Raw genomic sequence first — 15,448 nt, forward strand, 5'->3', positions numbered from 1 at the left:
TCTCATCAGGGGGCGTAGTATGAGTTTACGTCAAACGCATTCGATATCGACTGCGTAAACAAGTGACAATATGTATGACGGATTGTACACAGGCGCCCCTAGCGGAAACTTAAAAACTAAAATCTTCATAACTTTTTTACTCGATATCGAATGCGATTGACGTCAACTCAAACTACGCCCCCAGACTATACTTTTTTGTTGCAAAATCGCCCATAATTACAACCACATAAGATGCCACAGTGTTATGCTCGATGTGCTGTCCTCTAAGATTAAGTAAGAATCTACTGAATGAGATAAAGGGAGGATTTCAGAGAGCCCCAACATGATTTTCTTGTAAAATATTTTCTTGGTATAGTTACAGCACTACATTGGCACCCTTAAGTGTAAGTAACTACGAAATTACTGGGGGCCAAATTATAATTTACATTCATTGGTATATGGCTGATGACTGAAAGAGAGAGCCTAGTGGAGGACATTTTTTGCCAACAATGCAGTGTTAGCCTACTATACATTGAATTTTCATGAAGTAATTTAGTAAATTTATAAAAACAAACATTATTCAGTGGTCATAAGGGTAGTCGCATTAAGTTGGATTGATTTATAGACTAGCCAGGATAATTTCAAAGATCAGAAAATTAAAAACTCTTGTGTTTAGAAATATTTATTAAACTAACAATACACTATACAAGAAACTAGACTATGGTAACATTCAGGCTGCTGCTTCCTTGGCTTTCTCGGCTTCTAGTTGTTTTGCCAAGTTTTCTCTCTCCGTTCGTCTGTTTCTCCACGCCGTCATGTATGTCCGCGGATGGATGGGGAAGAAGCCAGATAAACCTGGAAATTGAAGAAACTACTATTAGACTATTTTTGAGATGTTTTATCATACTGGCTGTGATTTATTTTTATTTTCATAATAAGCAGTAAAGCCCGGTCCGTGAGCACGTATAATTTTGTCCAATGACCCCTAGCTACCCATCCTTATCGCTCGCCCGTAATTATATTGCTGTCGCAACTGTGCGACTGGCACCCGCAGTGAGTGTGCGAGCGCGATAGCAACATAATTACGCGAGCGATAAGGATGGGTAGCTAGGGGTCTTTGGACAAAATTCTACGTGCTCACGGACCAGACTATAGGTGTGTTATATTTTTCAAAAACATTTTATGTTACTCTCATAATAGCATTTAATTTTATATTTGCAATTAATTTTGACTCAATTAAGCTTGACGATATGGAGCCTATGGCAATATAATATAAGGTCTATTTTTATGAAGTTACGGTGAATGTACACAAATTGTGAAATTTAACTCTGCTGAGACTGTTTAAATATTTAAAAAACAATTCAAGGTAATTGTACACAACATACCAAGTATTTCAGCCACTGGTGGGGAAACATGAGCACCTTTTCCTAGCCAGTATTTCATTCTTTCAAGATTGAGAGCAACCAACTTTTCGTTGTTTATGTTTGCCATAGGATCGTATGAACCCAGCTGTTCGATCACTGGCTGGCTGTTCAGTCTTTTTCGCTGTAAATTAGGTTTAATTTAGAAATATAAAGTAATCAGAAACAAATATAAACGAGCTGTACTAAAAATCCAAGTCAAACTTACCTGAGTTACAGATATATGAAAAAAAGGCCTATTAGTACATCCTTGACGGATCAAACGTATAGATTTCGCAGCTTTTGCGAAAAATCTACCCGTGCCGCTTGCTGGTGGCAGCGACATTTTAGATTTTATTAACGAATTTACCGAAAATAACCAAGAAAAATAACTGCACGAAAGATAACCTCACTTTTTTGACAGCTAGCTAAACAGTTGACAGATGAATAAACGTTTAGAAATTAATGAAAATAAGGCTTACTTATAATAATAATAAAAAAAAAATTCGTCACCTACCACCATGGCCTACCATTGTAACCACAATCTGTGACTATAACCTTTGCATACTAATTTCGAGTTTGTTTTGAAAATATCCAGTTAAATTGCCAATAAGTATCATTCAAAGACTACTATTATATGTATCATTCTTACCCTACCTAAAAACTTTTGAGTTCCTGATATTTTATGATAGCAAATTCTTAGAAATCAAACATTGTTATTAGGAATTTATATTGTGTACTTACTGTGTGGAAGACAAAAAACAAAATTTATTTATTAGATACAACCTTAACAATTACCTAAATTCTTCCTAAATTAAAATGGATGATCCAGTCTCCAGAAAGAAATCTAAGTACTTTAGAAGACTATGGTAAAGACCACTTGCTTCAGACCCAGAGGTCCCGGGTTCGATTCCTAGTGGGTGTAGTGCACTCAATACCTGGTGCTACCACCATCTGTCTTAAGTCTGTCGTCATAACAACAATGGTAACATCATTGTTGTGTTCAGGTAAGTAGTTGGAGGTAAGATAGCCTTCCTGTGGTTGAAGATTCCGGATGAAGCTTGCTTCCACCTTCGGCCTGACCATCACTTTTCATCAGGTGAGCGTGAGATGCATGATAAGAGTTTTACTCGGTGTGGATAAAGAAATTAACAACAATATTATTAGAAGTGTATTTTTTTTTTCTGTGACAGGAGGAAAACGAGCAGACGTATCACCTGATGCTAAGTTACCTTCGCACCTGCAGTCCACATAGACACCCGCAGTCCCAGGGGCGTTACAGGGTTACAGGTGCGTTGCCGGCCTTTAAGGTGAAGATACGCTCTCTTCTTGAAAGCTTGCAGGTCGTATCGGTCCGGAAACACCACAGACGACAGTCCATTCCATAGTTTGGTTGCACGGGGCAGGAACTTTCTAATAACTTAAAGTAAAAAATATTCATGGAAAACATTAGTTTTAGGCTTTACAGAGATGACTGTCTTATCTGTAGGTAGTACCTGACCTGGTAGCACCTACTAAATATTTTATATGGCAGATGGAACATTGAATTTTCGGATAGATCCAGTTTATATATTTATATTCCAGTTTATGTACCTGGAATTACGCAAATAAAGAAATTTGATTTGATTTGATTTATTCTGTAACCTATTTATTGATACTGTTTGAAAGAGCTCGTGAAGCACTTTTAGGATCAGTAAATAGTTTTACGAGATCTTGAATAGTTTAGAAATAATCGAGTGAGATGCTTACGGTTTCCACCGTGCCGTGTAAGTACAAGCTTTGCAATTTTTTTGTAGGTGACCCCCTCCTGATTAATTATCTAATGTAGTAGGTACCTACCTACCTACGTAGAATGGCTCACTGTCTGTCTAGACTGTTTTGCTCCCTAAATTACAAAGACCGTTTTATTTCAGAACCTTATTCAAATCACAAATACAAAAACTCGAAAGTTTCATAAATTATTTGGTAAAGATCTCACGAAGACATAATCCCTACATTTCTGTACCTAATTCAAATCTTGGCTAGACAGAATCGATTGGGACTAGACTAATTTATCTAGATTTAAAATCGACGGTCAATTATTACATCAATATGAAACGTCTGTTGCTACGAAAGGCGCTACGGGCTACGAATTAAATTATGCGATTTTCAACTAGCGTAGCGTTCGTAGCCTTATCTCGTAGTCCGTGGCGTCGTAGTAAGTTTGGAGTAGGGTCTTGAGCAAAAAGTTTTGATTTTTGAAAAACTTAAGAAGTTTATTATTATTTCCCTATATTTTATTTAATATGGTTATCTGCTGTTGTATTTATATGCTGTTCCAAAGACGAATCGTCGATTCTAAAAATAGCTCATAAGTACAACGACTCAAAGCGTCGAATCGATCGTACAATCCATCATTTTAACCTATAGTCCAGTCAATGAATGCCTTAACAACGGTGTAGAGAGAAATCCGTGGAACACAATTTCTGACCTCGGGACTTTATTTAGCCTAGTTAGGAGGTGAACATAGCAAAAGTCCCCGCCCTTAGCCCTTGAGCCGGCGGGGAGAGGGGGGTTTAAAGGTACCACTATTCGGTTTTTCGCTTAATCCTCGGAAACTATGCGTCCTAGTGACATGACTACTAGGAACCAAATAAAGCTTATTCAATTTTCTACAGGCGAAACTGTCAAGTTTTTCTATATCTTGTATAGTTTTTGCGGCATCTGCTCTAGAAGGTCTGTAAAATTGGAAATTTTATTTTTGTCTTATATGTTCCTATCAGGAGAAAATCGACTAAATCAACATTGAGCAAACACTATAGACATGCGGGAGCATGTTAAGCCTAGTTCCAGGGAGGGGACTGCATCGTGCGTATATTTAGACGAACCAATTGTAGCCATTTTTGACTCCTCATCATTCAAAAACTACTGTGCATTAACACTTCAAATTTGGCTCATGTATTGAGACTTGCAAGATATACATCAGCTTCAAATTTCATAAATATACCTCAAATGGTTATTTAGGTATTGACGTTCAAAAATCGACATTTAGAACACTAAAATCTATCTATCACCTGTGAAATGTTAAAATTTACTGGTTTTTTATTTGTTCCTTTGTATTTACATAACTACCTTTCTGGATGCAAAATTTGAACCTTCGAGGTCATCTGGAAGTGGTTAGAATTTGGTCTATAGGTCAGACATGTAGATTTTTGGACGTCAATACCTAAAGAACCGTTTAAGGCATATTTATGAAATTTGAAGCTGATGTATATTTTGCAAGTCTCAACATATGAGCCAAATTTGAAGTGTTAATGCACAGTAGTTTTTGAATGACGAGGAGTCAAAAGTGGCTACAATTGGTTCGTCTAAATATACGCACGATGCAGTCCCCTCCCTGGAACTAGGCTTAACATGCTCCCGCATGTCTATAGTGTTTGCTCAATGTTGATTTAGTCGATTTTCTCCTGATAGGAACATATAAGACAAAAATAAAATTTCCAATTTTACAGACCTTCTAGAGCAGATGCCGCAAAAACTATACAAGATATAGAAAAACTTGACGGTCTCGCCTGTAGCAAATTGAATAAGCTTTATTTGGTTCATAGTAGTCATGTCACTAGGACGCATAGTTTCCGAGGATTAAGCGAAAAACCGAAAAGTGGTACCTTTAAACCCCCCTCTCCCCGCCGGCTCAAGGGCTAAGGGCGGGGACTTTTGTTATGTTCACCTCCTAACTAGGCTAAATAAAGTCCCGAGGTCAGAAATTGTGTTCTACAGTTTTCCATCTATAATGCTTTATTGACTGGACTACTAACGCACATTACGTAACAAACAAAAGGTATCGATTAGGCGCGTAATTTTGCCGGCGACGAGTTTTTTTTAATGCCTACATGTACCAGGGCCGCATAACTTTACGGTGGTTTGAGTGAACCCAATTCGCGCAGTGGCGCCATCTACAACTCGGTGTAATTTTTTACTCGCTCCGCCGTTAGCGAATCCGCTTTTCATTCATCGCCCAAACTCGTTAGTGAGGGGAGGCGATGGAATTCTATCAACTGTCGATATACACTTGCCTATTCCCGTGGCATCTCTTGCATAACTAATTCCAGATCTGTAATTCATGTACTAAGTAAATGGGATAACTGGATGAAAGATTTTTCATGTGCTCTAAGGATAGATCTAGCCGTGCAATGGGATCAAATCGTAAAAAAGAGTGGTGAGTGAAGTGGAGTGTTACACAACAGTTTTAAATTGGGTAGGAATTAAAAATCAATTTTTCACCTAGAAAGCCTAAGAAATGGCAATACATCTGTCACTGTAATTGCTGTTCCTGGTCGACTTTCATCGACAAAGGAAAACTGTCGACAATTTTCCGTTTCCCTTCACTATGCTCTCCCCGATCACTACCAGCGTCTCTGACCGACATTACTCGACCTTACTATAGACAAGGACGGCTGAATACACCAACGCGGAGTGGGAGAAGGACAAATTATACAACTAGGTCACGGGATAAGAGGTGTCTTGCGACTCCCGCTTCAAGCAAGCGCTTCTGGAATCAAGAAATTGCTGCTGGCTGGAAGGATAGCTATAAATAGCCACCAGCCTCTTTTATGGGACCGCCGTAATTAACAACTATAAACTTCATAAAATTCCGATGCTTTTTTTCTATTTATGGCCAGTTATAAGTGGGACGTCTGACCTATTTTCTATGGCTTTATTTTTGGACGAAGTTTATTAATTTCGAGAACATTGAACGCTGTGCTTTCGTAATATATTGGGAGGGTTAATAGGCTAATGTACCTTCCTGAACTCTCACGGGGTTTAGGTATTTGTACACTGAAGTTGTTAAGTAAGTAGTAATATTAGTAAACAGAAAATTTTACTACAGGTTTATTATTCATGAATGTGGAAGAATTGATTTTGAATTCATGTATTAGAAGGTTCAAATAGTAAGAAGTGCTTTAGAGGAGGATCGCACTTAGCAAGTTCGATTAATTTCTTTACTGGTGATCATTGGTACTATGTACTTTACTTCCAGTAACAAATGAGGTCGTGTCTTGTCTATACTGTTCGTAATCATCTAGTATTCAAATAATTGCTCGCATAATGAATCTGTTTAACGCGCGTAATGAAACCTCGCTGAATTTCAATCACGTTGATTAACCATATTATCAGATCGCTCAAAATATTTGTTAATTGAGCTAAACCGATTGCGTTATGAGAAGTTGTAATAAATCGAATTATGCGGTTAGTTGTTAGTCAAGCGCTGCAAGCGCTGAGCGGTTCAGTGGCGCATGCGCGAGGCGTGTTGATCGATGCCACGGGCGTCCGCTCAGTGCTCGCGTGCCCTCGCACTGGACCGCACGCCATCATGAGACCACAGTGACGCGCGAATCGACCAAGCTGTATCTGCGCGAGTACGCCGGAGAGGATGAGCGGCCGCCGTGCCGGGAGCGCGAGGAGTGGCGCCGGCAGGACTGGTCCGGCGCCCGCGGCCGCCTGCCACAGGTGGACCGCAGCCCCTCGCGGCGGTCCCCGTACCTCACGCGGGACGACGAGCCGTCGCCGGCGCCCGACGAGCGCGGCCGCTCCGCCTCCGCCGGCGCCCACCACCGCGCCCGGCCGCGCCCGCTCCGCTACCAGTCCCTGGAGCGAGACTACGACCGCTCCTACGCCCCGCCCCCGCCCCCCGAAGATGACTACTACCGGCGAGAACCACCACCCCTCTTCCTGGGCGAACTCCAGTCCCAGAACTCCGACCTTCAACGGGAGCTGGGAAACCTTAAGAAAGAACTGGAACTGACCAACCAGAAACTGGGCTCCAGTATGCACAGCATAAAGACCTTCTGGAGCCCAGAGCTGAAGAAGGAGAGGGCGCTGAGGAAAGAGGAGAGCGCGAAGTACAGCCTCATCAACGACCAGCTCAAACTGCTCAACCAGGAAAACCAGGTTAGTTGTAGCTTAAGACTTGAAAACTATCGATACCTACATAATTTCGATTCCACATCACTACTCAAAGTCTATCCAATAACGCAACTTCCCTACAAAGTTGTAGCAGACTAGAGAGTAGAGACATCTACTCTACGTCGATTCAAGCTGAAGTTGCAATTTGACAGCTGAAAAGTACGGTTGTCCCTTTCATGTCGCGAGGACCGGAAAAGGACGGCGAGCCTTTTCAGGCGGAGTCCTATTGCGGAAGTCTATTGAATGATTTACATCAATGTTCATCATAATGCGGAAAGCGTAAGTCTGTGGTATTGTGCGTTCAGAAATGGGAAATAAAGAAAGCATACTATTTTTATAAGAGTCAAGGAAAATTATGACTGTAAGCTGACATAAGACTTATTTCCATATTGAATCTGAACTAGCCACATTATTATATGGTTTATAGGTACAATATTAACCCTCAGGCATCGTTTAGTATACCTGGAAGATCACTACTACATATTAGAGATACCTAGAGACATGATAGAGCGAGAAAACCTTTCCCTACTTAAAGTAAAACAGATAATCCACATTGATTATAGTTGCAGAAGCCTAAATTGGATAATAGAGCTGTTCAGTACCTAACCTAGGCAGAAATTATGTAGGACTAGATACCGACGTTCTTTTGGTAGTCAGAGACATGTCTGAATTCGATTACAAAGGAATTTTCTAATATCCAAGTAGGGAGAGATGGTGGAGAGAATAGAACGAGATAGGTATGAAATATATTATTATTATGAAAGATAGAAGACAAAATTACCGTTAGCAATGCTAAGAGACTGCTGATAATGCCTGACAAAGTATGGCCAGCAATGCTAAGAATGTGCTGATACTCGTAAATTGTAGGTTCTTAGAAATGTTTCATAAGAATTGCAGAATCATCTTATCACTCGTAAGATTCCTTCTTTATCAGTGTTTTGTTTCAAAAGACTCACAAAGCAAAAATGTATATTACAACTGTAAATTACAGAGGTATTAGTTAATCCACAAAACAAATATGTAGGTAGTTAACTGTTCATTAATTGTCAGATTTTGTGGAAAAGAGTATGGCTGGGTTGCACCATCTTACTTTAACTTTGACAAACGTCAAAAATCTGTCAAAATCCATACAAAAAGCACCGATTATCGTCAAAGTTACGGTCAAAGTTAGGTGGTGCAACTCAGCCTAATAGTATTTATCCCTACGTGTTTTTGATAATGATACTGTATGCCAGCACATTATCTTAGTGGAATGTTTTTATTCAGGATCTTTAAAATGAAATGAATATTATATTTATCCCAAATCATTAATCCTTTTTTTGCTCTACAATAATTATGTTTATCACAGATATCTAACTTTCCATTTCACATTTTTCACATGCTATCTTCAACATGAATACTTAAATAACAATCAAAAGCTGTCAGACGAAATCGGCGTGAGAAACGCAAGCGCCGGCGCGTGAGACTCGATAGAACAATAGAAAAATTTAATATTTCTATCATGGAAAGTCGTAGTTTTGGCATTTCTAAGGCTGGGTTGCACCATCTTACTTTAACTTTAACAAACGTCAAAGTCTGTCAAACTCCATACAAAAACACTGGTTATATTATAGTCACGGTTAAATTAAGATGATACAACTCAGCCTTAGCGTAGGTTACAAACAACAGTATCTTTAGCATCTTATGTAGTGGTGATAGGGGCGATTTTGTCAGAACAATTACGTAGTCTAATATGCTGTTGATTGAACGGGTTGCTTATTTTAAGCCTCTATTACACAGGCAATGTAAAATTCAACGCAATGAAAACGTGGCTTGACTCTTCACTATGAATTGGAAGAAAAATCTGCGCCTCAGAGATTTCATGACATAAATCTGAAGCTTAAATTAAAATGGTTTAACCAGGGTAGAGGTACTTATGTAACACCTCCCAATTACTGTTTGTCCTTCCCACCTCTTTTGGTACTACCAATGAGTAGTAGAAATCACCTTTATTAATTCTTAGTCAATGAATAAGGATCAACAAAGTTAACTTTCTCCACGTTTTGGTTAAAAAAGTTTCTCCCGAAATCAAAAGCAGTCCCTGGAGGGTAAATTAAGTCCACACTTGCAACAGAAGTTATCAATATCCTTTTGACAATCACAATGTCTGGATAATCTAAAAAATATTATTTTTTCAATGGATCTCGCTTCGATCGGAGCGGCTGCGACTGACAGTAGCCATCGACATGCCCCAAATAGGTCTTCTGTTATGGACAGATGCGTCACGATAAAACCCATCTCTGATAAGGATGAGATAATTTTTTAACTACCTACACTAAAATTCATTTAAGTAATTTAGGTAATACTTTTTTTATAAATAAATAAATAATAAATCTTATTGGACATTTTCCCCAAAGTAAGCAATTTAATGCTTGTGTAATGGGTGCTAGCTTAACGGATATACTACTTATTTACTTTTTTTAAATACATACATATTACACATACTATGTAGTAACAACACCCAGACCCGTCACAGAAATCAAAATTCATCATTTCAATTTCTGCCCGGCCGGGAATCGAACCCGGGACCTCTCGGCATAGTAGTCCGTTCTGAACCACTACACCAAACGGCCGAATAAATATGATTGAATACTAGAAAACTTCCAGACCAATAAAGAATAAAATGTGCTGTGAGAGGATTGAACTCGCGACCTCTAGTGTATCGAACATAGCTGGGCATTAACTCGTTAATCCGTTAATCGTTAATTAACGAAGTTAACATTTCTATTAACAGATTAACTTTTAAGTTAACTTTAAAAAATGTTAACGGACTCGTTAACTTCCGTTAAATTATCCTAAGTCCGTTAATCGTTAATCCAGTACCTACCTACTATTTACCAAAAAGATACAGCAGGCACGCAGGCGCTCACGAAGCTCTTGCTCGTTGTTTACGGGGGTTACATACAAGAGATAATTCATGTTACCCCATAAATAAAAATCGCAAGGGGTCAGATCCGGACTTCTGGCTGGCCAAGGAATGGGTCCACCGCGCCCAATCCAACGAAGTGGATATTGTTGATCCATCCATTGGCGTACACTGAGCCGAAAGTGTGCTGTGTGTGTAAAAGTTTCGTGAGCGCGTTCAGAGGGCAGCTCAAGATATTCAGCAAAGTTTGACAACAAAAGTCACAAAAACAGAAGTGAGAAACAGACTACGAGCTTGTATTAGAAGACGGGGCTCACAGTTTGAGCAGGACTTAAAATAATGTACCTAGATAAAATTAGGTAATACAGTTATTATTCAAATACTAAGTTTTTCATTTATTGAGACCCAAGAATAGTTGTTAGTGTGACTTTTTTATTTATTAATTTTTTTATGAAAGTATCTACTAGACGTTTAAATTCAAATAAAAAAATAATGATGTAGTGTCTGTTAAACACCTTTACCTTTTTGAATAGCTAATGAATCAAGGAACTAATTTCTGTAATTTGTACACAACATTCCATACATTCTTTCTTGGAAATTCTTCGTTTATTTACCTAAAACATATATTTTTTGCAAAATGATACATGGTTTTTTAGCTTTAACTGGAGTAATGACGATTCTTTCTTGCAAATTTTAATTTAAAATGTTAATCCTATTATTTAGCTATACGAATACAACAGAAAAGTTAACATTATTCCGTATTATTCATTACAAGGGTACATTTTAATTTAAGATAAAAACTGGAGATTTTTTAAAAAAATACTTATATATTGAATAACTTGCAAATGAACAAGTTTCGGACATGGACTGCAAATAAGCTCTACTTTCACCCCTATCAAGGAATGTATCGCTTTACCTGTCACCCTGTATAAGTACGATGACAATGCAATGTTATGGTCTGATGATAGAGTCAGGAGGTGACCATAGAAACTCCTAAATGAAACGGCGGAATCGCATCAAATTTGGGTTCGTTGGATTTGTCTTTTCGAGCACTTTAGTACTAGATGATGTCCACGGTCCAGATGATGGAGTCAGGAGGTGGCCATAGGAATTCCTAAACGAAACGGTGGAAACTTATCGAGTTTGGGTTTGTTGGATTTGCCTTTTCGTGCACTTTGGTGCTAAATTGTATAGTAATTGTACCAATGCTCTGAGATTGAGTTGAGATACAATTAAAAAGTGTATAATAAAATTATAATTTAAAAAAAACTTTTTTTTTTAAAACAAGTTTTTATTCTGAAAGGCAGTTGCACTAAATCGAAAAAAATAATTATTGTACTTATGCAAGGTTCAAATAATTTCGAAAGCTTGTAGCGAAAACATAAAAGAGGAATAAATTCCATGCGCGATACAAGCTTTCGAAATTATTTGAACCTTGCATACAATTATTTTTTTCGTTTTATTATTACGTGTTAACGGATTAACGATTAACGTTAACTTGCGTTAAATCTTCCGAAATGTAACGTTTTAACGTTTAACGAAGTTAATTTTTTTATTAACGGTTTAACGATTAACGAAGTTAACTATTTGATTAACGGTGCCCAGCTATGGTATCGAATTACTAAGCACTATAGTCTTTTTCACCTAAGATGATCCGTATGACGTTTCGAGTTTGAAAGATTTAGAGATGTCACATAACTAAACCATAGCGATTTATCTATCGATTTTTTTCGAAGAGTTAGTAAAACCTACTTTTAAAGAAATATTTTGTATAGGTGTTATTTAACAAAAAACATGTTTTTTTTAATTACAAATATTATTGTAACAATTTTTTATTGATAATATTCAAATTTCATGGTTCGTGTTCAAAAAAACGATTCCTAAAAAGTACTGGTTCTGTTTCTTTAAATTAAAAACTATTAATTTATTTTCAATGCGTTTATTAAATTCAATAATCGAAAAATATAGTTGATTTTTGTGATGTTTTTAATAACTAAGTATTCACTGCAATCGATTAATGAACCGCGGAAATAATCGATTTTATTATACAAGATATACCCCAGCACTAAATCTATTCCGTTTCACACATTGCGTACATTAAATAAAAAATATTTTTACATCGTATTTAATTAAAATATAATCAATAGACTCAGATTTTACTAAGTATATATTTCAAGACAAGTAGTTATTTTTTTTATTATATTGCTAATAAAATACAAATATTTTTTCAAAAATATTCTGCATATGTATTATGCGTAATATGGATAACCTTGAAGTGTCATACGGATCATCTTACGTGAAAAAGACTATAAGCCAAATCGATTGCCATGCACAAATATTTGACGATGTTCTCGCAGTTAAATGTTGGCTACACATGATTACATATAAACTAGGCTGCTAAATACCTGGCTAGTAAATTCATTAATTTGGTCTTTATTATGTATACTGAATTAGCACGTCACTATAATTAATCTAATTTACTACACTCCTTTTTTATCCACAACGAGGAAGCTTTTGGCCTGTATCTCACCTGATGGTAACTGACGATCAGGCCAAAAGTGGAAGCGATCTTCACCCAGAATCCTCAACCACGGAGGAACTGGCTATCTTACCTCTAACTGCCGGAACACAACAATGCCGTTAACATTGTTGTTATGGCGACAGACTTAGGTAAGATGGTGGTAGCTAGCCAGGCGGAGTTAGAACAAGCAAACCGAACAGAAAAATCTGCCCTTACTGGCACTCGAACCCGGGACCTCTGCGTCTGAAGCAGGTGGTCTTACCACTAGACCACAGAGGCGGTTAACTCCTTATGACCAGATAGACGGGTTGGGGGACTCTTTAGTATATTATCTTTAGTATAATTTGGTATTAGAATATGTTGTCCCTTAGCCACCTTGTACGATATGAGTCGATATGGGAAGAGTAGGAGTGGTCCTATTCCACTTTATTTCACTCATTTAGAAACCTATTCACATTTGCCTTGAAAACTGCTCGCTATTAACTTGGAAGATCGATCTTCTAGCGGTCAATCATCACTTCAAGTCTCTCTTAGACACTATAAAGACGCTCTACATCGATGAGTTCTCGAATGAAGCGCCAACACTCGATGCTCACTCGATATTAGTTCAAACAATCGAGTGATTTTCTGTCGAGTTAAAAGCTCTGCCCTACTTGAGTAAAGTTTCAGTATACACACAGTAACAGTATAGTTTCAGTATAACAAACACGTTCCATTAGAATTAACTTTGTATCGACGCGGTTGAGCTTGAAACTGGATGCTTAAAGCTTTGTATTGAAAGCTTTTTAATGTATTTTCAGGAGTTTGATTTATGAATTGATTTTTTGGTTGCGTAGTTTTTGTTTCTTGAAAATATTACTTAGGTATAGTATGTCGCCTCAATAAGTACGATAGCAGCTGTACCTTTACGACATAAAAACTCTACTTTTATCGAATTGTGATTCCAATGTCAAACATCAAAAGTTTAAAACTCTGGTGTCAACATTATTAAACATATTATGTGTCTGACATGACTCTAGATAGAGTCACCACATAATATGAAGACATATTTCTTTTCAGACAAGTTAGTCCGAATTAAACTGAAAAAAATACTATTACTCATCCAGTTCGAATGAAAATAACATTTGCACGAACATTCTTTGAAGACTGTTCCGTTTTCAGGAACGAAAACTATTAAACTAGTCGTGATTCAAAAACACCACTTTCTGAAGAAATAATTACTGATACTTACTACCAATAAACGTATCGATCAATCGGGTACTAAAAAATCTATGACATCACATTTGCTCATCAAGGGACGAGCTATTTGTGGATTTCAAAGATATTAAAAATATAGCTCTACAATTAATAGGAATAGACAAATAATAGCAACAATAGGCTTGCTCCATTTGAATCCGATTGGCTTATAGCGTCGAGCTTCCGAAAAGCGACTCAATCGCTACGTTTGGCGTTTTTAAGGCCCGTATTCAAATACAATTAATGATGCTTGCTTACATGCAGTAGCAAATCGAGCGCACAGCGTTGATTAGAGCTCTGTGATTGGTTCGTGTGTGACCCTGTGCGTCCACGCGCACTGTAAGACCTCATAGTAATGTTTGTGAATACGGACATAAGCGAAATGTGTGGTCGCAGCATTCAGCTTCTAAAAAGCGACTAAATCGCCGATCTTCTATGCAAAAAGTAGCATATGTGCTACTTCTGAGTCTAAACAGAACGCTATGTATCATAAAAAACTAGTTATCTCATTACTCATTCCCTACTGAAAGCTCCCAAACACTTGAGCAATTAAATTTACTGCCAAACGGCAAGCGTCGCTGCGCGCGCGCTGACTGAAGTATTATCAATAAACAGTCTGAGTCATAGCTCAAAGTGATAACTGCAGACTCCTTACGCTACATAGCGAGTATGTGTGGAGTTGTAGATCTATAGTGTATTTGGGTTATAATATCGATAAAAATATAACGCATAACTAACAATCTAGAACGGTTAATGCTTCAGGCAAAGTAGTTAATCTGCTTACTAATTCAAATTCCTTATTTCTATTGCACATGTTACATCTCAAATAATATTGAACTCCCAGTCATCCTATGGGTGTCAGGTCTTCGATCATCGAGGGGAGAGTAGGCCAGATCTTTCAATCGTCATCTACAAATGAGAGGAGATCATGCTCTGCCGATGAATCTTGAATGACTGAAAAGTATGTTTATTTATTTTTTCAGAGGAATGTGGTGAAAATTAATGGTTTCAAATTTTTTGCACCTAATGTAAAAGCGCTAACAATTATTGTACCCACTTATCTTTAAACACTGCTTACAGTTTTATACAAATAATCCGAATACAATTTGATTAATTTGTCGATACCTTTTTCTCTCCACATCTCTAGTTCCAATAATAGCCTATCAAGAGGTTAGCGAGCAGAAGTGTGCTCTAAAAGTTTGAAGCGAAGCTCTTATTATGAAATCATTGGTGCGGCCACGCATCCGCGAATCTAATGGCTCGTATTTATAACGATATCTGTTATTGTTTTGTTGTTTTTAAGTCGTAGGAATTCGAATGACATGGCATCTTTTGCAGGAATTTTATTAATTTTGTGCGTATACGTTGGACACACATTGAAACGGTACCTACATGACATAAACTCTACACTCTACATGGCTCTTAACAATTGATTGATCAATTTGAATGTTTTAGAAACTG

General features: G+C 37.6%; 2 protein-coding genes across 5 annotated transcripts in view; one reads left to right on the forward strand and one right to left on the reverse strand.

Annotated features, from left to right (window-relative positions):
• Positions 1-645: 645 nt before the first annotated feature.
• Positions 646-1,811, reverse strand: LOC135083255 (small ribosomal subunit protein bS16m). Its single transcript, XM_063977994.1, has 3 exons — positions 1,609-1,811; positions 1,365-1,524; positions 646-834 (listed from the first exon to the last, which is right to left on the reverse strand). Exons 1-3 carry the CDS (start codon positions 1,723-1,725, stop codon positions 710-712), a joined length of 402 nt encoding a protein of 133 aa, XP_063834064.1. The 5' UTR covers positions 1,726-1,811; the 3' UTR covers positions 646-709.
• Positions 1,812-7,097: 5,286 nt separating this feature from the next.
• LOC135083517 (plectin) overlaps positions 7,098-15,448 on the forward strand; it is a 78,945-nt gene continuing 70,594 nt past the window's right edge. For all 4 annotated transcript variants that reach the window (XM_063978274.1, XM_063978275.1, XM_063978278.1 and 1 more), the window contains exon 1: positions 7,098-7,310. In XM_063978274.1, coding sequence (XP_063834344.1) covers positions 7,188-7,310 — 123 coding nt within the window. In that variant the 5' untranslated portion in view covers positions 7,098-7,187. The remainder of the gene's footprint in view (positions 7,311-15,448) is intronic.

This window comes from Ostrinia nubilalis, chromosome 23 (genome assembly GCF_963855985.1).
Source record: "Ostrinia nubilalis chromosome 23, ilOstNubi1.1, whole genome shotgun sequence".
NCBI classification, from domain to species: Eukaryota; Metazoa; Arthropoda; class Insecta; order Lepidoptera; family Crambidae; genus Ostrinia; species Ostrinia nubilalis.